The following is a 26,716-nucleotide window of genomic DNA, read 5'->3' as shown; positions in this document are numbered from 1 at the left end:
GGTGTGAGTCACCTGGCCTGGCCCCAACCAAGTAAACAACAGTTAGGGTGGGAACGGAGCTGAGTATCTTCTACAATTTCCCAGATGAGAATCTTGTAATACAATTAGCTCCTAGCTCCTGCAGGTGATTAATTTACAGGTTGGATTTCCTCCAAGACTTGAAGCAGGGCAGGGTGCCACTTGGCAGGGAAGGACTGGGTATTGGGTAGAGATGGGGGTGCTCGCAGGAGAAGGATTTGCTGAAGACAAGCTTAACCTGCATATATATTTTTTTTATTTTTATTTATTTATTTTTTTTTTTTAGACAGAATTTCACTCTTGTTGCCCAGGCTGGAGTGCAATGGCGTGATCTCGGCCCGCCGCAACCTCCACCTCCCAGGTTCAAGTGATTCTCCTGCCTCAGCCTCCCGAGTAGCTGGGACTACAGGCATGTGCCACCACGCCCGGCTAATTTTGTATTTTTAGTAGAGATGGGGTTTCTCCATGTTGGTCAGGCTGGTCTTGAACTCCCAACCTCAGGTGACCCACCTGCCTCAGCCTCCCAATATATTTTTTAATAAAAATATTTTTAGTATATTTACATTTTTAATAAAAATAGTTTTAATATATTTAAACACATACATATATGTATCTATGTATGTATGTGTATATATATCTTTCCAATCAGACTACAGCTCTGGGAATCTTCCCTATGGCTCCCAATCTAACAGCTTTCCCCCAACATAGACCTCTCTCCACAGCCCTTCTACCTTCCTTTCAAGTCCTGACTCCTGGTAGAAACTACTAGAAAATTTAAAACAAAACTAATAAAAATGAAATCATGTCTTTTGCAGCAACATTGATGGAACCGGAGGCCATTATCTTAGGTGAAATAACTCAGAAACAGAAAATCCAATACCATATATACTCACTTACAAGTGGGAGCTAAATAATGTGTACACATGGAGATAGAAAGCAGAATAGACATGGAGACTTGGAAAGGTGGGAGGGTGACAGGGAGGCAAGGGATGAGAAATAATCTGATAACGGTGGTTACTAACTGATAACGGTGGTTACACTAAAAGCTCAGATTTCACCACCACGAAATATATCGATATAACAAAACTGCACTTGTACCCCCTATATCTATAAAAATAAATAATAAATAATAAAGCAAAACTATATATCTAACATTTTCACAGTATTCTTGGCTAATATTTCCAGCCAGTCTTGATTATAGCTGTAAACTAAAAATCCTAAGCCCCCCACCAACTGAATGCATCCCCTCTGGGCTAAGGAGACCCCAGAAAAAAACCTTAAACTCAGTTCCTGGCCATGACAGGATGGGAGGTCAAACACACATCATTATACTCCCTCTCTTGTATGGTTTGAACACAACTCATCAGCATTACTGTTGACATAGAGATCATGAGACTAACAGAACAGACTTTTTGTGGCAATAAATTACCAAGTTATAAAGAGGACATAAGACCATGCCAGGCAAAGGCTAAGTCATTCAGCTCTACGCTTAAAGAATAAACTGTCCTAGGCTGGGCGTGGTGGCTCACGCCTGTAATCCCAACAGTTTGGAAGGTGGAGGCAGTAGAACTGCTTGATCCCAGGAGTTCAAGACCAGCCGGGGAAACATAGTGAGACCTCATCTCCCCCTAAAAAATCAAACAATGAGGATCAACTGAGCCCAGGAGGTTGAGGCTGCAATGAGCTGTGATCGCACCACTGCACTCCCACCTGGGTGACAGAGCAAGACCCAACCTCGAAAAAAAAAAAATTTAAAAAGAATAAACTGTGTCGTAACTGCCACAGGTTTTTCTTCTTTGGTAGCTAAACAAGCATTGGTCTCAAGATAAGCAATATTGATAGTTGTGAATATTAAACAATTCACAACTCATCCAGCTCACAAATGCTAACAATCCCTGTTCCATCTGCCATAACTACAGCTTTGATTGGAGAAGAGAGTGATTTCAGTAACTTTCTCCTGATCAGAGGACCACCAACCACAGACTGGTTCTGGCTGGTTTACAGAGATTGCATACCTGCTTACCTTTGTGCTCTGAAAAGAACTTCTGAAGTATAGGCCTAATTGTAATACATTTAAATCATTTAAAGGGGTGTACAATCTTTTGGTTTCCCTGGGCCACATTGGAAGAAGAATTGTGTTGGGCTACACATAAAATACACTAATGCTAATGATAGCTGATGAGCTAGAAAAAAAAAAATTTTGCAAAAAAAAACCCATAATTTTTAAAAAAGTTTATGAATTTGTGCTGGGCCACATTCAAAGCCGTCTTGGGCTACATGCAGCCCACGGACTGCAGGTTGGATAAGCTTGATTTAAATGCTAAATCTCCACCCCAAAGTGAACATGGGTTGTATGTTACATGCGTGTTTATTCAATATGTATGTATCAAGACCACCTTCATGAATATTCATAGCTCCTCCTGTAATCTGTTGAATATGTATGTTTAGCCAACCCATTCAACATAAAGTGTCTACCCCAACCCCTCCTTCGAGGTGCCTGTCTCTGGTCTTGGTTGGAGGCATGTTTCTCAGCCTGTGGGATGGCCACCTTGCAGGCTGTAACCGTTTAGAAGAAATAAAGTCTCCTCTCTCTCCTTTTCCAAATTTATACACTGTTTTTTTTTTAAGTGAACAAAGCACAAACCACTGATATTTACAATACCCGGCAGCCGTTGATTCTGTAGGTCATGAATACTCAAGGTTTTCAGGTTTGTTACAGATGTGATGTGCCTCTCATCTTCTATGGTGAGGGGACTGGCTTCCACCATGAGAGAATAAATGTTCTTACAGGTGCTGAGGACCAAACTGAGGCTTCCAGCCACACCAGCACATCTCTTTATTTGCAGCCTGAGGCTTGTGGCAGAGCTGAATATTTTCCCCAGATATCTGATATCTTGCTTATTCAACTTGCTGAAATCCCGGAGTGTGACCTCCAGAGTCCTGAATTCCTGCTTCCAGTTGAAGAACAAAGATACAGCCCTGCTGGGAATGTAGGTTTCTGGGGCCTCTTCCATGTGGATTCCACCTGTGTCTTCTGCAGCCTTTTCCCATGAAGCCATAGCTCCCCCATAAAAGTCCAGTTTAATGAAGTCCAGAGCACTTGCACAATTGGGCAAATGTTCAAAGAAGTCAAATAAGTAATCGGGGATGTTCCCTGAGTTGATATATAAGCTTTTACCTTGAAAGAAAGCTTCAAATTCTTGGCTCAGGGCTGATTTGGATGTACTCTCTTGATATAAATGGATGCCACACTCTACAAAGGAATTGATGTTTATGGCTTTCAGAATTTCTTGCTCAGTGGTGTTTTTCACACTTTGCAAAGATTCCTGTCTCCAGAGAGGCCTCTTGGCGATGGAAAGTCCGAGAAGGCAGCCGTGTTGATACACTGCTGCGAGGTGCTTCATAACAGCCCTGGTGGCTTCCACAGATGACCCACAGGTGTACCGGAGCAGGCTGCTATAAGTGGATGTAATGTCCGAAATGGAAACCATTTTCTGCAAGTAACCATTCCCCTTGGTCACCTCCTCTGGCTCATGAGACGTCAATAAACTGCTGAGTCTTCGTCCTGCTGTGTACTCCTGGAATGACTTGTGAAAGAATTTATACTTTGGCTTGAACCTTTGAGCTGTATATTTACAGAGGAGCCCAGTTGTCAGCAGGACATCCTCATTCACGCTGGACACATCCTGCAGTTCGAAATCAAACTTGTGGGAGAACACACCCTCCAGAGCTAGGTCTCCACAGTGGTCCAGGCTCCGAATGAAGTCACTTGCAGCCACACCTTTATGTTTGTGTTTGTTTTTCTGTATCAACAGATCATAGAAGGTATGGAACAGTGTTGTTTGTGTGTGAGAGTGGAACTCACTTTCACCCATCTGGATTGCACAAGTGATGACCACAAAGAGAGGGGTCTTCATGAGATTCCTCAAGCACCTGGATTTCTGAATTTGGAGCAACAAGCCTTCAGCAAGCTCCTTGATCAGCACTTCTCGGATGAGAGCCTGGGCGCTGTCTTCTGTCATATCCCCCACCTCAGCAGTCAGGGCACCAAACTGCCGTATGTGCCTCAAGCACTCAGTGGTGGTGGTGACGATGACCATGTTCTTGAAGCGGTGGTTTTCCTTTATCAGGGCTTCGATTTCTGGGCAGTTCTGGGGCTTGAATTCATTGTAGCCATCAAGAAGGAAAAGAACCCTCTGCCGTAGCTTCAGCAGCATGGCCATGAATGTCTGCTTCCTGATTGTGCCAGGTATATCCAGGAGTTGATCACAGAGGGTTTCAAAAAGTCCACCCTGGGCCCTGCTGAGACGGAGGAAGAAGACGAATTTGAACTTGGTCAGAGCCTTGCACTTTCCGGAGCCCCAGAGCATGGCAATTCGCTGCAGCAGAGTGGACTTGCCTTTGCCAGATTCCCCTTCAATGATGCAGGGGCTCTGAAGAGCCTGCAGGAGGCCATTCAGGGTCAGCTGCTCCACGCGGTGATGGTGTTGGTCCTTCCTCCACAGGACAGGTTCTGTGAAGGTGCTTTTCAAGTTAAAAATAATGTCAATATCTTCACCAAGGGGATAAAAGTTCAGAAAAGATGGGGTATGGTACAAGTCCTTTAAATCCTGAGCCAAGTCGTCCAAGTCTCCTTCTGATGTCTGATGAAAAAGACCTATTAGAGAAGAGGTGAAGTTAAAGAGGACCCAATTCTGTGTCTCCTCAAAACCTGGAGTTCAGGAGGATGAACGGGGGGGTGAGGCTGAGAATCTGCCATTTGTGAATGTAATGTCCTTTCCCAGTTCTGAGCTGGCACAAAGGGTTCTGTCTGCTCCCCCTTTCCCCAGCATCCTTTACCCCACTCCCTTTTTTGCTTTCTGTTTCCTCCTTTCCACAACCAAATCTTATAGCAGCTGGTTGGAAAAGGGAGGAGCTTGTTTTTGGGTTAAGGAAAGTAAAGAATTTGGCAGAGAAAGATGGTTAGGGATAATTGTCAGCATAGTAGGCCTTCACTCTGAGTAAAATCTGTCATGACCTTATTTACTAATTAAAAAAATAAAAACAATATTTTATGAAACATAGAATCATGGTTCTGTGTCAGTCAGGCTGTCTTTACCAGGAGGCCTGGACATGGAGTAGGTAGTCAGCTGGGCCTCTCTCCCATAGATAGATCTCATCCAACCAGGGAATGCTGAGAACCACTGCTGCACTGGAAGCTTAACTAGTGCACTTATTCTCCAGTTTTATCTTGCAGTGAGACTATACTCAATCATTTATTTCCTGGCCTTGGGGTTATTTGTTTGGCTTCACCATGAATTGATCTACTATGAGTTTTTCCTAAAATCATCTAAGCTTTTCCTTAGCAGTAATCAAAGGCCACTGCCAGGTGATATGAAGAGAAGGAAAAGCAGAGGCTCTGCCATGGGGAAGATGGATCTTTGTTGTGGTCTATTCTACTTGCAGAAACAGATGCAAAACTAACTGATACTTACTTTGTCCATTCAAGTCCTGAAATAGAGGATAGTTCCACTCCTCAAGGGATTTAAGAAAGAGGTTACAGGACTCTGAACCCTTTTTCAAAATCATGTGAATGATCCCTCTAGCAGCATCCTGCTCCACCTTCTCGCAGCAAATGATGTTTACTTCTTCGCGATTCAGAACATTCCATACAAATAGGTCATCTGTGATTTGCTTTATAACAGTCATTCCCATTCTTTGAATAAGGGCTCGGCTATTGTCCTTTATGAAATTCACTGAGGAGATGGGGAGAAATATACATATTTATTTACTTATATAAAATGTGCATATCCGGCCGGGCACGGTGGCTCACGCCTGTAATCCCAGCACTTTGGGAGGCCGAGGCGGGCGGATCACGAGGTCAGGAGATCGAGACCATTCTGGCTAACACAGTGAAACCCTGTCTCTACTAAAAATACAAAAAATTAGCCGGACGTGGTGGCGGGCGCCTGTAGTCCCAGCTACTTGGGAGGCTGAGGCAGGAGAATGGCGTGAACCCAGGAGGCGGAGCTTGCAGTGAGCTGAGATAGCGCCACTGCACTCCGGCCTGGGCGAAAGAGCGAGACTCCGTCTAAAAAAAAAAAATTATGCATATCAGCATCTGTCTCCAGAGCATTAGGGCCATGCATTTTTTTCCTGTGGGCATCTCCTGAGTTATGGAGATGCCAAATGCCTGAATTCCAGGCCTTCAAGAAATGCTCTGCCAAGCATTATTTTTCTGAGACGGAGTCTTGCTGTGTCACCCAGGCTGGAGTGCAGTGACGCGATCTCGGCTCACTGCCAGCTCTGCCTCCTGGGTTCAAGCAATTCTCCTGCCTCCGCCTCCTGAGTAGCTGGGATTACAGGCAAGCACCACCACACTCAGCTAATTTTTCTATTATTTGTAGAGACGGGGTTTCATCATTTTGGTCAGACTGGTCTCGAACTCCCGACCTTGTGATCCACCTGCCTTGGCCTCCCAAAGTGCTGGGATTACAGGCGTGAGCCACCGTGCCCGGCCTCTGCAAAGCATTTCTAACCCCAGAGTTATTGATGAGCAAGATGGTTTTGCTTTGGTGAAGAAGTAAGGTGAGTTATCTTGTCCCTCTGATATAAAGCAGTCCCCAGTGAGGTCGTAGTTGTAAGACCGTTGGCTTTAGAATGATGGCAATGGCCTAGGATCTGCCACTTGCTACCATCTGTGTGACCTTGGCAAGTCACTAAGCCTCTTTGAGTCTATTTCAATTACGTGCTGCTGGCCGGGTGAGGTGGCTCACACCTGTAATCCTAGCACTTTGGGAGGCCAAGGCGGGCGGATCACCAGAGGTCGGGAGTTCGAGACCAGCCTGACCAACATGGAGAAACCTTTAGTAGGTCTCTACTAAAAATGCAAAATTAGCCAGGCGTGGTGGTGCATGCCTGTAGTGTCAGCTACTCAGGAGGCTGAGGCAGGAGAATCGCTTGAACCTGGGAGGTGGAGGTTGCGGTGAGCCGAGATGGTGCCATTGCACTCCAGCCTGGGCAACAAGAGCAAAACTCTGTCTCAAAAAAAAAAAAAAAAAAAAGTATGTGCTGCTAAGTGTTTCACAAACTGGCCCTGGCCCTCTGGGAGTAAAGGCCCTAATTTGTAGCATTCACCAATCCCCATGGTATAAATATTCCTACCATGGCCTATTTCAAGCTAACAGCATATGTTAACTGGCTAACAAAAATCCTGAAAATTCGATAATCAGGTTTCACATCACAGTAACAACCAGCTCCAGCACACTGGGGATTCCTCATCTGTACAATGGTGTCAAGAGCATTATTTAACTTAGGAAGTTGTTACAATAATTCATGTATAGTATCTCATACAAAGTAATAACTCAATATATGTTAGCTACTATTTTTAGCCTTTATTCAGGTGTCACCAGACAAAGAGCACATTGTATCTCCCACAGACTTTCGTCTTTTCTGAAGAGTATCACATCAAAACACTGGTTTTTATCCAATGTAAGCTCTCTCACCTGGTCTTGAGGGTAGCTGTGTCCTTTTTGTGTCTGACTGTGCAAGGTCTAATTCTGAAACGTAGACCACACCGTACCCAGGCACTGTACCCACGCTATGTTTGTGACAGCTTGGAGAAATGTCTTCCTGGTTTTTAACTCTCAGACACCATCTGCACTAGATTTCTTCCTGGGCTAGGCTGCTCCTGTTTTTTGTTTTTTTTTTTTTCAGACGAAGTTTCGCTGTTGCTGCCCAGGCTGGAGAGCAATGGCGCGATCTCAGCTCACCGCAACCTCTGCCTGCCAGGTTCAAGCAATTCCCCTGCCTCAGCCTCCCAAGCAGCTGGGATTACAGGCATGCGCCACCACACCCAGCTAATTTTGTATTTTTAGTAGAGATGAGATTTCTCTATGTTGGTCAGGCTGGTCTCGAACTCCCGACCTCAGGTGATCTGCCCGTCTCAGCCTCCCAAAGTGCTAGGATTACAGGCGTGAGCCACCGCACGTGGCCGCTCCTGGCTTTCAAACCTGTGTTGACTGATCAGAGAGGGAATGCACTCCTCTCAAAGACCCCAGAACCTCTCTGGCCTGAAATGCACCATCAATCACTCCAAGCACCAGGACCCCACCCCAGCTGTCCTTTCTCACCATTGCAGAGCTCTACTGCTGACCTCAGCTGGAATATTCCCTGTCTACGTGTCCTGCAAGAGAGTCCCATCTCTCTCCTTCTGGGGTCTCATCTGTTCTCTAGCTTCCACATCATCCCTATGGAAGTAACCTCTAAGTCTGTGTCCCATTGTGATCTTCAGTTTAGAGCTAAAGAAATACAGCCTCAGCCGGGCGCAGTGGCTCACACCTGTAATCCCAGCACTTTGGAAGGCTGAGGTGGGCGGATTATCTGAGGTCGGGAGTTCGAGACTAGCCTGACCAACTTGGAGAAACCCTGTCTCTACTAAAAATACAAAATTAGCCAGGCGTGATGGCACATGCCTGTAATCCCAGCTACTCGGGAGGCTGAGGCAGGCGAATCACTTGAACCTGGGAAGCAGAAGTTGCGGTGAGCCCAGATGGCGCCATTGCACTCCAGCCTGGGCAACAAGAGCAAAACTCCGTCTCAAAAAAAAAAAAAAAAAAAAAAAAAAAAGACAGCCTCAGAAAGGCTTAGAGACCCACACACACACAAGTTCACAGCCTAGCCTTCCTGAGACTACCTTTCTTCACCTATAAAATGAAGACACGTTATTTAAAATGCTCTAATTATTTAAAAGACTCATTATATTGAATAAGTCACATAACTCTCATACCCAAAAATGTCTTAAAATTGGAAAAGTGGCTAGGCGTGGTGGCTCACACCTGTAATCCCAGCATTTTGGGAGGCCGAGGCGGGTGGATCACGAGGTCAGGAGATTGAGATCATCCTGGCTAATATGGTGAAACCTCGTCTCTACTAAAAATACAAAAAATTAGCTGGGCATGGTGGCACGCGCCTGTGGTCCCAGCTACTCAGGAGGCTGAGGCAGCAGCATCGCTTGAACCCAGGAGGTGGAGGTTGCAGTGAGCCAAGATCACACCACTGAACTCCAGCCTGGGCTACAGAGTGAGACTCCGTCTCACAAAAAAAAAAAATTTACAAAAAAAAAATATATATATAAACAGTAAGATATTATTTTACTATGTTATATCTCCTTGTATGTAGACCATCATACTCCTTCCTTATCAAGTAATTAGGTGGAAAAAATGCTGCTCATTTATTCATTAATTATTCATTCTTTTCAGAATATCTCTTTGTCTAGACCAATGCTTTTCAATAGAACTTTCTGTGATAATGAACATGTTCTATATCTGCATTATAGAATATGGTAGTCATTAGCCACATGTGACTACTGAGTGCTTGAAATCTGGCTACAGTGACTGTGCAACTGAAGTTTACATTTTATTTTATTTAAATTCACCTTTAAATAGCTACAGAGGGCTAGTGGCTACTATTAATATACTAGATAGTGCAGGTCTACACCCAGCCATTTAAAGTGGAAGGAGCTACATTTTGGTTGCCACTTAGATCTATACCATGTTTCTTCACAATGAGCTTGACATGTATAGCTCTCTGCTGTCTGGCTGAACAGGTGATGAGAACTAACAGTTTAAAACATACACCTGGTCACTCTTTGTGTAAGTCCTATCCTATCTGTGGTTCTGCCTTTTATCACAGGTTACCATATTTGTAACTGAATTCCTAAAACAACAGAAGAATATTTATTGGTAATTCCACATATGATTGGTCAGAGGAAGCCATGAACTGATTTTCCGTTTAAAATCACCAGTATTTGGTAGCAGACTGTGTAACCAGGCAGATGTTATTTCTCATATACTTACTTGTTCTGGATGAAAGCTTCCCACCTTTCTATAACACAATAGAAAATATTATTTCCAAATGGAAAGGTCAAAGGTGATCCCAATATTGTCCTCTTTTTTCTGTAAAACTACTCTTCATTCTGTAAAACAAACAAAACAGAACCAGAGACTATCAAGTGGAGGGGCTGATGCAATTATCTAGGTAATGCCCCGCTTTTCATAGATGAGAAAATGATGACCCAAACCAGAAAAAAACTCACTCAAAGCCCCTGGCTATTCATGGCCAAGCCCTAAAGAGAACCCAGGCGTCTGGACTCCTTGCCTAGAGCTCTAAACTATGTTCAACTGGAACTTTGCCCTTCTCTTCAAAGTTTCTTCTCATTTCTGCTGTTCAGAGCCAAGAAGGCAACATGGAATTAAATGTCAAAAGACGGTATAAGTGTCAACATGAATGGTGCAGAGGGTACGTTCTCTCCAGTATTTCCAGGAAAGAGTATATGGACTGGAATCATCCAGGGAGGAAGCTTTCATGGAGGAGACAGCACATGAACCAGGTCTTAAAGGATAAGTAGGGCTGGGCGCGGTGGCTCACGCCTGTAATCCCAACACTTTGGGAGGCCGAGGCAGGCGGATCACCTGAGGTAAGGAGTTCGAGACCAGCCTGACCAACATGGTGAATCCCGTCTCTATTAAAAATACAAAAATTAGCGGGGCATGGTGGCACACGCCTGTAGTCCCAGCTGTTCCGGAGGCTGAGGCAGGAGAATCACTTGAGCCCGGGAGACGGAGGTTGCAGTGAGCCGAGATCGTGCCACTGCACCCCAGCCTGGCAGACAGAGCGAGACTCTGCCTCAAAAAGAAAAAAAAAAAAAAAAAAAGGATAAGTAAGATGAGGCCAGGTAGTTGGGCTGGGGTGGTGGTGGAGGTGAGGATGTAAAACGCCTTGCAGGTGAGAGGATGAGATCAGGGAGTATGGAAAGGGGAAAGTTCTCTTGTCCCCTTCGCAGGGCGTGCGATGGGGGTGTGGCTCACTTATTCAGTGCCCGCTGCTCAGACCTCTAGGGGAGCATACAGATGGGCGGGCTGTGGGGTTCCAATCCCACGGCAGTGTCTAGTGGTGAATGTTTACAGCTCCTGAAGCCCCAGTGGGTGTGTGTTACAGGGTGCTCTTTTAGTTTAGCTGTCCGTAGGCGTCTTGTGTTAGCTCAATGGGACCCCTGCCTTATTGCAAGGACAGAGGGCTTTCTGTATTCCGGGGTTCTTGCCTTGGTGTACCGGAGGAATTGGATCACACGTGGTCTTGGAGAATGAGCGCAAGGTTTCATTGAGTGGAAGAAGCTCTCAGCAGATGGGGTAGCCAGAAGGGAGATGGTTTTTCCCCGGAGTCAGACCGCCACCAACTCTTCTCCAACCCTCCAGGCCAAACTCCGAGTCGTTCCTCTGGTGGATGGCCTGCTGGCGTGCCGATGTCTGTTGTGTGCTCTTCCGCCAGCATTCTCCCTTCAACGTCCTCTCGACGTCCAGCTGCTTGTATCTTCTTCCGCCGATGTGTTCCTCTCGACATCCAGCCGCTTGTGTGTCTGCCTGCAAGGGTCTCTGGGATTTTTATAAGCATAGGATGACGGTGTGGCAGGCCAGGGTGGCCTTGGGAAATGCAACATTTGGGCGCCAAGGCAGGAGTGCCTGTCCTCACCTAGGTCCGTGGGCACAGGCCTGGGGGTGGAGCCCTTGCCAGGGACGCGCCCTTCTCTTCCCAGCACTTCCCTTCCCCACTTCCCTATCAATATGAGTAATTGAGGAGACAGAAAAAAGGAGTTATGCTTCCAGGGTACAAAGGGGAAAAGCTATGGAAAGCCTTGTATGCCAAGATGAGGCATTTGTTCTTTATCCTATGAGCAACTGGGAGAGATTATGGTATAAAGAGCATGTTTAAAGTGATGTTTTAAGATAAGAAACGGATTTCAATTTCCTGGTGTGGTTCTGTCATTTCATCCTCCTAGTTGCTTTAAAAGCAACTTCCTTTCTCCCTTTCCCCTCCACACACTCTGAAAAGCAGGGGCCCAGAAGCCTCTGAGACTGCTCTGTGTGCATTCCCAAACCAAGTTAGATGATCTACCCCGGCTCCTCATACACACATACACGACCCCCTGCATCAGGATGAAGATGCAAAGTCTGAATTAAAGACAGCATGAGAGGGCAGACAGGAAGTGGGGAAGAGAACTAGAATCACTGGGTGGAGAGAAACGAAATGGGAGCTATGTGAGTGTGATTGTGGTATGTGAATGGAGTTGGCTTGGGAACTCATGTGGATGGGGTTGGCATGGGAACTTATGTTATCCTAACATTAAAACTCTTTTTTTGGGACAGGGTCTCACTCTGTCACCCAGGTTGGAGTGCAGTGGCCCGATCATGGCTCACAGCATCCTTAACCTTCTGGGCTCAGGTGATCTTCCCACCTCAGCCTCCTGAGTAACTGGGACCGCAGGTGTGTGCCACCATGCCTGGCTAATTTTTTTTTTTTTTTTTTTTTTTTTTTTTTTTTTTTTTAGAGACAGAGTTTTGCCGTGTTGCCCAGGCTGGTCTCAAACTCCTGGGCTAAAGTGATCTGTCTGCCTCAGTCTCCCAAAATGCTGAGATCACAAGAATGAGCCACCGCGTCTGGCCATTACCCTAACATTTTATTATGAACATTTTCAAACATAGAGAAAATCCATCCCTCTATTCATTTATCAAAAATTCACCTACAGTGAAAGCAGAGATCTTAACTGTACCCTTTGATGAGCTGAAAAATGCTTCTACCTCAAACACCTATCAAGACAGAAAACATTACCCTCTCCATAGTATCCTATGCCCCTTCCCAGTCAAATTCCATCTCTGCCACACCCTCAAAGAAAATCACTCTTCTGATTTTTTTTAAACCGTAAATTAGCCTGTTGAAGAACTTCACATAAACGGAATCATACAGTATGTGCTACTCCTTTCATTCCACACAATGTCTGTGTAAGTCACTCATGCTGTTGCTTGCAGTATAAGTAGTTTGTAACATTTCATTGCTTAGTAGTATTGTACTGTATAAAATACTAGAGTGTATTGGCCGGGCACGGTGGCTCACGCCTGTAATCCCAGCATATTGGGAGGCCGAGGTGGGCGGATCACCTGAGGTTAGGAGTTCCAGACCAGCCTGGTCAACATGGCGAAACCCTGTATCTACTAAAAATACAAAAATTACCCGGGCATGGTGGCTCATGCCTGTAATTCCAGCTACTTGGGAGGCTGAGGCAGGAGAATCACTTGAACCCAGGAAGCGGAGGTTGCAGTGAGCCAAGATCGTGCCACCACACTCCAGCCTGGGCAATGACAAAAAAAAAAAAAGAAAAAAAAAAACCTAGAGTTTATTTATCTATTCTCCTGTTGATGGATTGGGTTGTTTTCAGATTGGGGCTATCATAAATACAGAACAATGAATACTTTTGTACAAGGGGGTCCTTCCCCACAAAAACTTCTCTAAGAATAGCTTACTTTGACTCTGATCTTTCTAATTTCACAAGCTCTTTGAATAAGGATCTCCTCAGCTTAAACTAGATGCTCACAGCCATGGCAAGTTTGCTGTGAATGTTGCTGTTGTGAGAGTGATAAGTGAGGATAACAAAGTCCTAGGTAAAGTTTCCTTTCATTCAAAAAGCCCCCAAATCATATCTTTTCTAATAAAAAGCAGCCTGAAAACTCAAGCTGCAAGTATAGATAAGCTAAAAGCTTGCATTGGTAAATGCCAGTAGCTGTGCCCATAGAAAAAAGCCACCTGGGGGCCAGGCATATTCAACATGGCGGATCCATCTTCCCTTTTCTTTTTCAACCATGTGTACAGTAGGAACAGACAACATAGCGCCGGCCAGATAGAGACTCCATCTGCATAATAAAACATAAGGGTGGAATGGCCGGCTTCTTCGTGCGCTATGCAAACGTTATACCGGTTCTGACCAATCTCTCAGTCCCTATGTATATCAGACACCACCTTCTCAAGTTCATCTATAAAATCCCATGCATTGGCTGGGTGCAGTGGCTCACGCCGGTACTCCCAGCACTTTGGGAGGCTGAGGCAGGCGGATCACGAGGTCAGGAGATCGAGACCATCCTGGCTAACAAGGTGAAACCCTGTCTCTACTAAAAAATTCAAAAATTTAGCCAGGCGTGGTGGCGGGCGCCTGTAGTCCCAGCTAATCGGGAGGCTGAGGCAGGAGAATGGCGTGAACCCGGGGGGCGGAGCTTGCAGTGAGCCGAGATCGCTCCACTGCACTCCAGCCTAGGCGACAGAGCGAGACTCCATCTGAAAACAACAACAACAACAACACCATGCGTTTCACCACAAAACCACTCACTCAGGTTCCCCTCTCTCTGTGCAGGAGAGAGAGCTATTCTCTTTTCTCTTTCTTTCGCCTATTAAGCCTCCCCAACTTTTTTTTTTTTTTTTTTTTTTTTTTTTTTGAGATGGAGCCTCGCTCTGTAGCCAGACTGGAGTGCAGTGGTGCGACCTCAGCTCACTGCAACCTCTGCCATCTGGGTTCAAGAGATTCTCCTGCCTCAGCCTCCCGAGTAGCTGGGATTGCAGGTGCATGCCTCCTCACCCAGCTAATTTTTGTATTTTTAGTAGAGATGGGGTTTCACCATGTTGGCCAGGATGGTCTCAACCTCCTGATCTTGTGATCTGCCTGCCTCGGCCTCCCAAAGTGCTGGGATTACAGGCGTGAGCCACCATGCCCGGCCTAAAACTCCACTCTCAAACTCACTTCTTGTGTGTCTGGGTCCTCGATTCCTTTGGCGTGAGACAACGAACATCAGGTATTTACCCCAATGATGCTGCTTCAAAAGCATATCTATTTTCAGAAAATAAAATTTCCCTTTTATGTTAAAACTGATTCATTAACAATATAAAAAAATTGTCATTGAAATTGGAGCAGCCAGGCGCGGTGGCTCACGCCTGTAATCCTAGCACTTTGGGAGGCCGAGGCAGGTGGATCACGAGGTCAAGAGATCGAGACCATCCTGGCCAACATGGTGAAACCCCGTCTCTACTAAAAATACAAGAATTAGCCAGGCGTGGTGGCAGGCGCCTGTACTCCCAGCTACTCAGGAGGCTGAGGCAGGAGAATCACTTGAACCAGGGAGGCGGAGGTTGCAGTGAGCCGAGATTGCGCCACTGCACTCCAGCCTGGTGACAGAGCGAGACTGTGTCAAAAAAAAAAAAAAAAAGAAAGAAAGAAAAGAAAAGAAATTGGGGCAGCTCAGGAGCTTAAGCAAGGGCACATTTTGGTGTCAGGATTGCGTTCAAACTACAGCTCTACCACTGACACACTAAGAGTCCTCAATCAAGGGGTAGTGACTGGCACACAGGAAGGACTCAGTGAATGGCAGCAACTGTAGATTCTTCTCTCCCTTTCTACTTCCCCAAAAAGGGGTGTCTTTGGGAAGAATCAGACCATCCCTGACTGGGTCAAAGTTTAAGTCAGAGTAGAAAAAGAGGAAGAAGATAGAGGAAGGAGCTGAGATGTATAAAGTTTTTAATTGCTCTCAAGAACAAAATCAATCCATATACTGAAGCTCATGTAATTTTTCTCAGTTACCCACTGGCATAAAGAATAGGGCTGTGGACCAGGCATGGTGGTTCATGCTTGTAATCCCAGTGCTTGGGGAGACTGAGGAGGGTGGATCACCTGAAGTCAGGAGTTTGAGACCAGCCTGGCCAACATGGTGAAACCCCGTCTCTGCTAAAAGTACAAGAAATTAGCCAGGCGTGGAGGTGCACACCTATAATCCCAGCTACTTGGGAAGCTGGGACAGGAGAGTTTCTTGAACCCAGGAGGTGGAGGTTTCAGTGAGCCAAGATAGCACCATTGCACTCCAGCCTGGGTGACAGAGAGAGACTCTGTCTCAGAAAAAAAAAAAAAAGAATAGGACTGTGACCTGTGTACTCTCTTGGAATGTAGCTATGGCCCTGCAACCCCTCCCTGCAAGCTGTCCAGTGAATAACTGAATTGGGTGGAAGAAATCCTTTCCCCACATTTGTACATTGGAAAATAATATAATAATATATATTATATATATATAGGCAATCTGCCTGCCTCGGCCTCCCAAAGTGCTGGGATTGCAGGCATAAGCCACCATGCCCGGCTGGAAAATAATATTTAGTACTAATTCTAAAATTGGCATTTTCTTAAAAATGGTTACATGAGCTCCTCAGAGAACTGAAGTTTCTCTGGACCCATATAACCCACGTCTATGGGGTCATTCCCACACCTCACAGATAAAATAAGGGAAAGAGTACATATAATTAGGAGCAGACAGGAAGCACACAGAAATGGAAAATGTGTGTGGGCTTTGGCATTGCAGATCTGAATTCAAATCCTCACTCTGCACCTTATGAGGTAAGTATCCCTAGACATGTTACTTAGCCTTTCCGAATCTTGCTTTCCAAATCATGCATAATATTCACCTCCCTGGACTGTTGTGAAGATTAAACATGAAAGTAGTTGTGACAAAGATGGTCAGTGGGTGTTATCTGTCTTCCTTTCTAGTAAAAAGGCTCTAGACTAGAATGTTCTTAGGTCTTTAATAGGCTTCAGCAATCTCACATGTTAATATTAGTGTTATGTGCTGAACTGGGCTTCCCCCAAATCCATATGTTGAAGCCCTGAACCTCAGAATGTGACTGTATTTGCAGACAGAGCCTTTAAAGAGGTCATTAAGCTCAAATGAGGCTGTTATGAGAAGAGGAAATTGGGACACACAAAGGGAGATACCAGGAATGTGCATACAGAGAGAAAAGGCCAAGGAGGGAGGCGTGGGGAGAAGCCAACCCTGCTGACACCTTGGTCTTGGACTTGCAGCCTCCAGAACTGTGGGAATATAAATTTCTGTTGTTTAAGCCACCCAGTCTGTGGTATTTTAAACACATTAATACGACTAATGTTATAAAAGTGTGTGAACAGTTAAGAAGTGTGCTGACCAGGTTCTATCCTAGTTTTGTAGACAATTAGCAGTGTGATGTAGGGCAGGACATTTAACTCCTCTCTACCACATTTTCCACCTCTCAAAGCCAGGCTGCAAGGATCTACTGAGATAATGTACATAAAGACCCTATCACGAAATAGGTGTCCCGTAAAGGGTGATTTCCTTCACTTCTGTCTCCAAATATCAGGTTTCTCATCAGTAACTTGGGAGATTGGATGGACTAAGTAGTCCACCTGGTTCCTTTCAGCTTTGATCATCTGTGATTCTAACAACAGTCTTAGCAACAAGAGTGAGTTTCCTGGCCGGGCACATTGGCTCACACCTGTAATCCCAGCACTTTGGGAGGCCGAGGTGGGCAGATCACGAGGTCAGGAGTTGAGACCAGTCTGGCCAACGTGGTGAAACCCTGTCTCTACTAAAAATACAAAAATTAGCTGGGGCGCGGTGCCGGGTGCCTGTAATCCCAGCTACTTGGGAGGCTGAGGCAGGAGAATTGCTTGAACCCAGGAGGCAGAGGTTGCAGTGAGCCGAGATCACGCCACTGCAGTCCAGCCTGGGTGACAGAGCAAGACTCTGTCTCAAAAAAAAAAAAAAAGAGTGAGTTTCCTTTCTGTAATGCCAAAAAGTGTTTCCAAAGTCCTTTCCATCTCACAGTAGTCCAAGGGGTACATGTACCCCTTGAACCTGATGAAGCCCCAGCAGACCCGATTAACCACCCCTAAAGGTTTCTCGGCAGGCAAATCCAGCCAGGCATGCAAACCACACTCGTCAATGTTAAGGCTTTTGTACATCCCAGACACAAGCTTTAAATGAATGTAAACCCAGATTTTAATATTTGGGCCCCAGACCTTAAAAATCCCATTCTCTCTACCCACAGTACCTGGCTGAGCAATCCAATTGCCCTCTTCTTGGGAGACCAAGACACGTTTTTAAAATAAAGTTTCTTTGTATTTGCTTTCCGTTTCAGTGAGGCCTCGAGTCTTGTAGACCAGACACCTTCTTGTTCTGTGAGAGGACAGTGTACAGAGAGGGGAACTGCTGAGCAGTTCCTTTTTTTTTTTTTTCAAAGCACAATAAGAGTGGTTTGGACACAAGTACTACCAGTTCAGAAAGGGAAGATGGGTGTAGACAGGAGTAGCCGGGGAAGAAGTAGAACTTCAGAGTAAAAGATGCAAGAGCTAGAAATTCCGTCAAGAAAGGAATTACTCATTTGTTTCCTGTTTGTTCACAACATATGAATTGATTGCTGTTGAGTTACTTATTCTATACCTTAAAATGAAACAAAGTCTTCTGAACATCCAACATATATTTTTTTTCTTTTTCTTTCTTTTTTCTTTTTTTTGAGACAGAGTCTTGTTCTGTCACCCAGGCTGGAGGGCAGTGGCACAATCTCAGCTCACTGCAACCTCTGCCTCCCAGGTTCAAGTGTTCCTCCTGCCTCAGTCCTCCCAGTAGCTAAGACTACAGGCGTGCACCACCATGCCCGGCTAATTTTTGTATTTTTAGTAGAGACAGGATTTCACCATGTTGGCCAGGCTGGTCTCGAACTCCTGACCTCAGGTAATCTGCCAGCCTCAACCTCCCAAAGTGCTGGGATTACAGGCGTGAGCCACCATGCCCAGCCCCAACATGTATTTTTAATGCTTAACCATGGGAGATAGAGCGGTAAATGAAATGAGCCAGCTTAGTTGGCTAAAGCACATTGCTACTGCATTCAAGGTCATGCTTACCCCTGTACCTTGAATCCCAGAGGACTTCCAGCAGATGTGTTCTCTCAGTCAGCAGGGTTCTGGGCAAGGTCACACAGGGCAAACAGATCACCAGTTTTGGTCCACTCCACCGATGACGCACGGGGACACCCTCCGGAGTATAAACAGCCAGGGGCTTGCACAGGCACGCTCACATTGGACGTTTGTGTTCACAGACTCCAGGAGGCCAGCTTATACTCAGCTGAGGACTGAAGAAATCTCTCTGTGCTTCCCTTGAGGATGACATTCTTGCATACTCTTTCCTCTGTCTTTGCATAAACTACCAGGAACATGTCTTTGTGTTACATAACTTCTTATTTCAAAAAGAGCATTCTGACAGTAGCCTATCTGCCATAGAGGGATACCAAAGTTTCCCGGCAAATAAATGTCTACATCCTGGGTTTTCTAAGGGGGCATCAGTGTCAGTGTTTCCCAACTTGTGAGGTGTGTTTCTCTGAAGTGAGATTGAGGGCTACACTATCAGCTAGATTTTTAAATTGTAATGAAACCTATATATAAACATATGTTCAAGAGAAAAAACTGCAAAGACAGCCACCAAAATAGTAATGGTGCTTATTGCTGGGGAATACAATTATAGGCAATTTTAAATTTCTGTCTTTGGCTTATCTGTATATTCTAATTTTATTTATCAACTAATTTATTTTTTATTTTATTTGTTTATTTATTTATTTATTTGAGACGGAGTCTCGTTCTGTTGCCCAGGCTGGAGTGGAGTACAGTGGCTCAATCTTGGCTCACTGCAACCTCTGCCTCCCAGGCTCAAGCAATTCTTGTGCCTCAGCCTCTCGAGTAGCTGGGATTTCAAGTGTGGGCCACCACCATGGCTAATTTTTTGTATTTTTAGTAGAGACAGGGTTTTGCTGTGTTGGCCAAGCTGGTCTTGAGCTCTTGGTCTCCAGTGATCCACCTGTGTTGTCCTCCTAAAGTAATGGGATTACAGGCGGGAGCCACCATGCCCAACCTGTATATTCTAATTCTTCATAGCAAACACCTATTACTTTTGTACTAATAAATGATGTAATATAGAATAAAAAGGGAAAATGTAGAAATACGGTTGTAGTAGGCTGAATAATGGCTACCCAAATATCCCAAATCCTAATCCCTGGGAACTGTAAATATTGTGTCTTTTCAGATATGTTCCATTTAAGGCTCTGAAGATGGGGAGAGAATTCTGGATGATCCAGGTGGGCCCTTAATAATGGTCCCTTATTACAGAGAGCCAGAGGGAGATTTGAAACTGACAGGAGAAGTCAGTAAGACCATGAGTGCAGAGATTCGAGTAATACGGCTACGAGCCAAAAGATGCCAGCAGCCACCTGCCGCTGGAAGAGGCATAAATGGATTCTCCCTTAAAGCTCGCAGGAGTGTGGCCCTGCTGACACCTTGATTTCAGCCCCATGATACTGACGTTCGACTGGTCCTCAGAACTGTGAAAGAATAAATTTCTGTTGTTTTAAACCACCCAGTTTATGATATTTTGTTACAGCAACCACAGTAGACTAATACAGTAGTATTTCATAGTAAAATAAGCAAAATTATATCCATATTCATTCAAGTACATCTTCCGGGCTGCCTCACCAGTTTCCTTTGTGAGTGGATTTGCAGTCAGGTGTTTTCAGGGCATTTCAAATAGGTAATTAACTAGTAACTTCAGCATCCTACGTTCCAACAGTTATGTCCCCTGCCCTTATGTTCTTCCTCCCAGTCTCTCCCAACACTTATTATCCTGGGAGTGTGGTAAAGTGGAAATGCCCAGAGCTCTGGAGCCAAGTATCTGGGTTCCTCCCTGTGACTAATACAAGTCACCTTAGCTTCTTAGCAGTGCAATGATGGTTCCCCAAGTTGCCCCAGGGTTGTTGTGAATATCAGCTGAGATGCCATCTGTGAAGTACCACATGGCACTAACTATTCTGTGACTTTAAGCATATGTAGCTACTCATGCTTTTAACTCCCAGTTTAATGCGGAGGGAAGGAAAAAGTCACGATACTTTTCTTCCTAGAGGCCTGTAACTCATAACTCCAAAAATAATTATTCTGGAATTCTGTTAGTCTTCTGCTTACATATTTAGTGGCAGGGAAGTCACTGGGCCAAATCAGACGGGCAGCTTCCTAATATGCCTTAATAAAGAGGGGTCAATTTTTTTTTTGAGACGGATTCTCACTTTGTCACCCAGGCTGGAGAGCAGTGGCTGCAATCTCGGCTCACTGCAACCTCCACCTCCTGGGTTCAAGCGATTCTCCTGCCTCAGTCTCCCAAGTAGCTGGGATTATAGGCGCGCACCACTATGCACGGGCTTTTTTTTTTTTTTTTTTTGACACAGTTTCACTCTTGTCACCCAGGCTGGAGTGCAATGGTGTGATCTTGGCTCACTGCAGCCGCTTCCTCCCGGGTTCACGCCATTCTCCTGCTTCAGCCTCCCGAGCAGCTGTGCTTACAGACGTTCGACACCACGCCCGGCTAATTTTTGTATTTTTGTCGAGACGGGGTTTCACCACGTTGGCCAGGCTGGTCTCGAACTCTTGACCTCAGGTGATCTGCCCACCTCAGCCTCCCAAAGTGCTGGGATTACAGGTGTGAGCCACAGTGCCTGGCCAGGAGGGTTAAATCTTCTTGACTACCTCCTTTAGTTTCCTAATTATGTATATTATTATAATTTATATATAATAAGTATATATTATACATGATATTACATATACCTATAAATATATCATTTATAAATATAAGTTACATATATTTACATATATTATATAAATACATATTTATATACAATATTATATAAATACATATATTTATATGTAAGTATATAAATACAAATATTTATAAGTATATAAATATATATAATTCCCCATCCTCACCCCTTAAAATTGGACTAATAATTCAGATGCTCTGTGTAAAAGAGGCTTTGGTAGAATAAACTAAATGCTGGAGGACAGATTGACTCTCAAGGAGTCTGAAATCCTGTTCTAAAATTAACATTTGAAACAAGTAGAGATATTTGGCAAGAAGCAGAAAGAATTTCAAGGAGGTTTGATAACTGTGTTATTTGCGGAGGCATGGCATAGGGAAGAGGCAACATGTTTCAGATGCCTATGACAAATGAAAATCATGTACAAGGAGTCAGTTAATGATAAAATTACTTCTTTGGGGGAATTAGTCATGCTTTTTTTTTTTGAGACAGAGTCTAACTCTGTCACCCAGGCTGGAGTGCAGTGGCATGATCTCAGTTCACTGCAATCTCCATCTCCCAGGTTCAAGCGATTCTCCTGCCTCAGCCTCCCGAGTAGCTGGGATTACAGGCATGTGCCACCATGCCTGACTAATTTTTGTAATTTTTAGTAGAGACAGGTTTTTGCCTTGTTGGCCAGGCTGGTCTCAAACTCCTCGTGTAAAGCAATCTGCCCGCTTCAGCCTCCCAAAGTGCTGAGATTACAGGCGTGAGCCACCACGCTCAGTCTCGTCATACTTTTTGCACTCCTTGCATTTGTGTTCCAGTATTTGGGCAGTTTCCCAGATTATGATACTAACATCCCCAAGGTAGCAGTCATTTACCAGGTTGCTAAGATATGGCTACCTCCTCCTCTTGTTCCAAGTTGGCAGTCTACATCTCAGCCTTCGGATGCATGTTCTTCACCCCTGCCTGACACATTGGCTCTCTCTCTCTCTGCTACTCCCAGCTCTAGTGGAGGACTGAAAATTCCAGACTTCCTCAATGCTACAGAGAGAAGCCTCCAGAAGCTAGGCAGGAGGGTGTACCCCCACCATCCACTGATGTTCTAGATTTCTGGGTCGCTGGACTCAGGGCTACTGAGAGTAGTCCTGATAGGAAAAAATGAGCAGGGCTTGCTAGACAGTATCTAAAATCATTCATCCTGGCTGGGCGCGGTGGCTCACGCCTGTAATCCCAGCACTTTGGGAGGCTGAGGTGGGCAGATCACCTGAGGCCAGGAGTTTGAGACCAGCCTGGGCAACGTGGTGAAACCCTACCTCTACTGAAAAATACAAAACAATTAGCCAGGCATGGTGGTGCATGCCTGTAATCCCAGCTACTCAGGAGGCTGAGGTATGAGAATCACTTGAACCCGGGAGGTAGATGTTGCAGTGAGCCGAGATCATGACACTGCACTCCAGCCTGGGTGACAGAGTGAGCTTCTGTTTCAAACAAAACAAAGCAAAATTATTCATCTGGCTGGGCGTGGTGGCTCACGTCTGTAATCCCAGCACTTTGGAAGGCCAAGGAGGGTGGGTCACCTGAGGCCAGGAGTTCAAGACCAGCCTAGCCAACATGGCAAAACCCATCTCTACTAAAAAAAAAAAAAATCAAAAAATTAGCCAGGCATGGGGGTGCATGTCTGGAAACCCAGCTACTCAGGAGGCTGAGGCATGAAAATAGCTTGAACCCGGGAGGCAGAGGTTGCAGAGGCTGTAGTGAGCCAAGATCACGCCACTGCACTCCAGCCTGGGCAATTGAGCGAGACTCCGTCTCAAAAGAATAAAATAAAATAATAATTCATTCACCACACTTTTAAGAGGGTGGTCCTGGATTAGCCTATTTATGTTTGAAAAGTGAACATACTGTTTTCTAGCGTTAAAAAATCTAATTGTGCAAAAGTATACAATGAATGAGATAATTACCTTTACAGCTCAGTGAAGGAAATGTAGCAAGCATTGGATGTACTTGTACACCAGGGGGTCCTCAAGCCCCGGGTGCTAACTGGTACAGGTCCATGGCCTGCTAGGAACTCGGCCGCACAGTAGAGCTGTGAGCAAGCATGACCCCCTGAGCTCCGTCTCCTGTCAGATCAGTGACAGCATTAGATTCTCAGAGGAGTGTGAATCTTACTGTGAACTGTGCATGCAAGGGATCTAGGTTGCATGCTCCTTATGAAACTCTAATGCCTGATGAACTGAGATGGAACAGTTTAATCGCCAAACCATTCCCCCTCCCTCACTCCCTATCCATGGAAAAATTGTCTTCCATGAAACCCTGGTGCCAAAAAGGCTGGGGATTGCTGTTCTACACCATTAGAAACTAATTAAACTGCTTTTACCTTTTTTGAATACTTTTTTTGTGTGAGATAGGGTCTCACTGTGTTACCCATGCTGGAGTGCAGTGGCGTGATCTTCGCTCACTGCAGCCTTGACCTCCTGGGCTCAAGTGATTTTTCCACCTCAGCATCCCAAGTAGCTGAGACTACAGGCACCTACCGCCACACCTAGCAAATTTTTTTTTTTATTTTTGTATAGACAGGGTTTTGCCATGTTGCCCAGGCTGGTCTCAAACTCCTGGACACAAGCAATCCTACTACCCTGGCCTCCCAAAGTGCTAGTATTACAGGCGTGAGCCACCATGCCTGGCCTAGAATACTTTTTATTTACAAAGGTAATACATGTTAAATTCAAAAACTTTGAAAATACAGAAAAGACAAAAACAAAAAACCCACAATCCTGCCACCCCAAATAATCACTAATGAGTCTAAAGAGGTACCTCATTGTGGTTATGACTTACATTTCCCTTGTGACTAATGATGCTGTGCACCTTTGATGTACTTATTGGCCAAATGAGTATCTTCTTTGTGAAGCATCTGTTCAAATCTTTTGCTTATGTTTTCATGACACTGAGTTATAAGGATTCTTGAAGTATTCTGGAGACAAATCATTTATCAGATTTCTGGATTGTGACTATTTTCTTCTAGTTTGTGATGTGCCTTTTCATTGACTTAACAATGTCTTTCAAAGAGCAGAACTTTAACTTTTTGATGAAATTCTATTCATATATATATATATATATATAGAGAGAGAGAGAGAGAGAGAGTCTGGCTTTGTTGCCCAGGCTCACTGCAACCTCTGCCTCCTTCAAGTGATTCTCCTGGCTCAGCCTCTCAAGTAGCTGGGACTACAGGTGCCCGTCACCACACCAGCTAATTTTTTGTATTTTTAGTAGAGATGGGGTTCCACCATGTTGGCCAGGCTGGTCTCGAACTCCTGACCTCAAGTGATTCACCCACCTCGGCCTCCCAAAGTGCTGGGATTACAGGCGTGAGCCACCACGCATGGCCTCACCATTTTTTTAAGTGATTTGTGCCTTTTGTGTCCTATTTAAGACCTTTGTTATCCCAATGCGGCAAAGATTCCATCTGCAATCTTAATTCCCCTTTGCCATGTAACAAACATACATATTCATAGTGCTATGGTCTGCATGTTTATGTCCCCACAAAATTCATATGTTGAAATCCTCACCCCCAAAATATAACGACGTAAGGCCTTTGGGGGGTGACTAGGTCACGGGCGAGAAGTCTTTATAAATGGGATTAGTGGACTTATAAAAGAGGCCCAACATGTACGCCATAAATATATACACCAACTGTGTACCCATAAAAATTAAAAATTAGGCTACTCAAGAGGCTGAGGCAGGAGGATTGCTTGAGCCAAGGAGTTTGAGGTTATAGCGAGCTATGATTGTGCCACTGCACTCCAGTCTGACCAACAGAGCGAGGCACCCTGACTGGAAATAAAAAGAAAAAAAAAGGCCTCATCCCTTCCACCACGTGAGGATATAGTGACAAGGTAGCCAACTATGAACCAGGAAATGAGCCACCAAAGTTGCCAGCAGCTTGGTCTTAGACGTCCCTGCCTCCATAACTGTGAGAAATAAATTTGTTGCTTATAAGCCATCCAATCTATGGCATTTTGTTATAGCAGCCCAAACAGACTAAGACACATGGATTCTGGATTTTAGGATGCAGACATCTCTGGGGGGCCACTATTCTGCTTATCACATATACCCTTTATTAGAATGAGGAACTTGTGTTCCTAATTTGCTGAGTGTTTTTGTCATGACACATATTGTTTACTATGTGCCAACCACTCTAAGTGTTTTAAATATGTCATTTAACTTGCATCTATGAGATAATTATTACCCCTACTTTACAGAGGAGTAACTTAGGCTTAAAGAAATTAACTTGCCTAGAGTAATATAGCAAAGTGGAAAAATAAGATTTGAACAGAAATATGTTAAAACCAAAGCTCAAACTTTTAGTAACTGTTGTTAAAATATACTGCAGATTGGATGTTATTCACTTTCTGCATAAGGTCATTCATTTGTTTTTTAACAGCTTTGTTGAGATATAATTCATATACCTTACAACTCATCCATTTAAAGTGTACAATTCAGTGGCTTATAGTATATTCACAGTGTTGTGCATCCATCACCATGATCAATTTTAGAACACTGCCTCAGCAAAATGGCCCACTCCTATAATCCCAACATTTTGGGAGGCTGAGGTTGGGGGATTGCTTTAGCCCAGGAGTTCAAGACCAGCCTGGGCAATGTGGCAAAACCCCATCTCTACAAAAAATACAAAAAAATTAGCCGGTCATAATGGCACATGCCTGTAAGTCCCAGCCACTTGGGAGCCTGAGGTGGGAGGATCATTTCAGCCTGTGGAAGCTGAGGCTGAAGTGAGCTGTGATTGTGCCACTGCACTCCAGCCTGGATGACAGAGTGAGACCCTGTCTCAAAAAAAAAAATTTTTTTAGAACATTTTTTGTTAGCCCCCAAAGAAAACCTGTCCTCCTTAGCTGTCGCCTTGATCTACTGTCTATCTTTATGGACCTGCCTATTCTGGACATTTCATATAAATGGAATAATAATATGTGGTCCTTTTTGATTGGCTTCTATCACTTAGCACAATGTTTTCAGGGTTCATCCAAATTTTAGTATGTATCAGTACTTCGTTCATTTTTATTGCCAAATAATATTCCATTGTATGGATATACCAATTTATTCACTTATCAACTGATAAACCTTTGGGTGGTTTCCACTTTTTGTCTATTATGAATATTGCTGCTATGAACATTACTGTGCTTGTGTCCACACGAATTTTTGTGTGGCCATATGTTTTCATTTCTCTAGGAGTGCAATTGCTAGATCATATGGTACATCTATGTTTAACCATTTGAGGAACTGCCGGACAGTGTTCTAAAACAGCAGCTACCTTTTGTATCACAAAGAGCAGTGTATAAAGGTTCCAATTTCTTCACATCTTTGCCAACACTTGTCATTTCTGTCTTTTTAAAATTACAGCCATCTTAATGGGTGACATGCATCT

The 26,716-nt window shown here is 44.6% G+C and overlaps 1 protein-coding gene across 2 annotated transcripts in view; it reads right to left on the bottom strand.

The window, feature by feature from the left end:
* NLRC4 (NLR family CARD domain containing 4) overlaps window positions 1-19,682 on the bottom strand; it is a 43,722-nt gene extending 24,040 nt beyond the window's left edge. The window contains exons 1-4 of one of the 2 annotated variants that reach the window (XM_034952897.4): window positions 17,719-19,682; window positions 9,855-9,973; window positions 5,493-5,753; window positions 2,681-4,675 (exon numbers count right to left, since the gene is read on the bottom strand). In XM_034952897.4, the coding sequence (XP_034808788.1) occupies window positions 2,681-4,675; window positions 5,493-5,753; window position 9,855 (2,257 nt within the window). In that variant the 5' untranslated portion in view covers window positions 9,856-9,973; window positions 17,719-19,682. Of the gene's footprint in view, window positions 1-2,680; window positions 4,676-5,492; window positions 5,754-9,854 lie in introns of both variants that reach the window. The other variant, XM_057301320.2, reaches the window with a different exon arrangement.
* Window positions 19,683-26,716: the final 7,034 nt, after the last annotated feature.

Source organism: Pan paniscus, chromosome 12, assembly GCF_029289425.2.
Source record: "Pan paniscus chromosome 12, NHGRI_mPanPan1-v2.0_pri, whole genome shotgun sequence".
Classification (NCBI taxonomy): Eukaryota; Metazoa; Chordata; class Mammalia; order Primates; family Hominidae; genus Pan; species Pan paniscus.
This window is presented reverse-complemented; position numbering and strand designations above follow the sequence as displayed.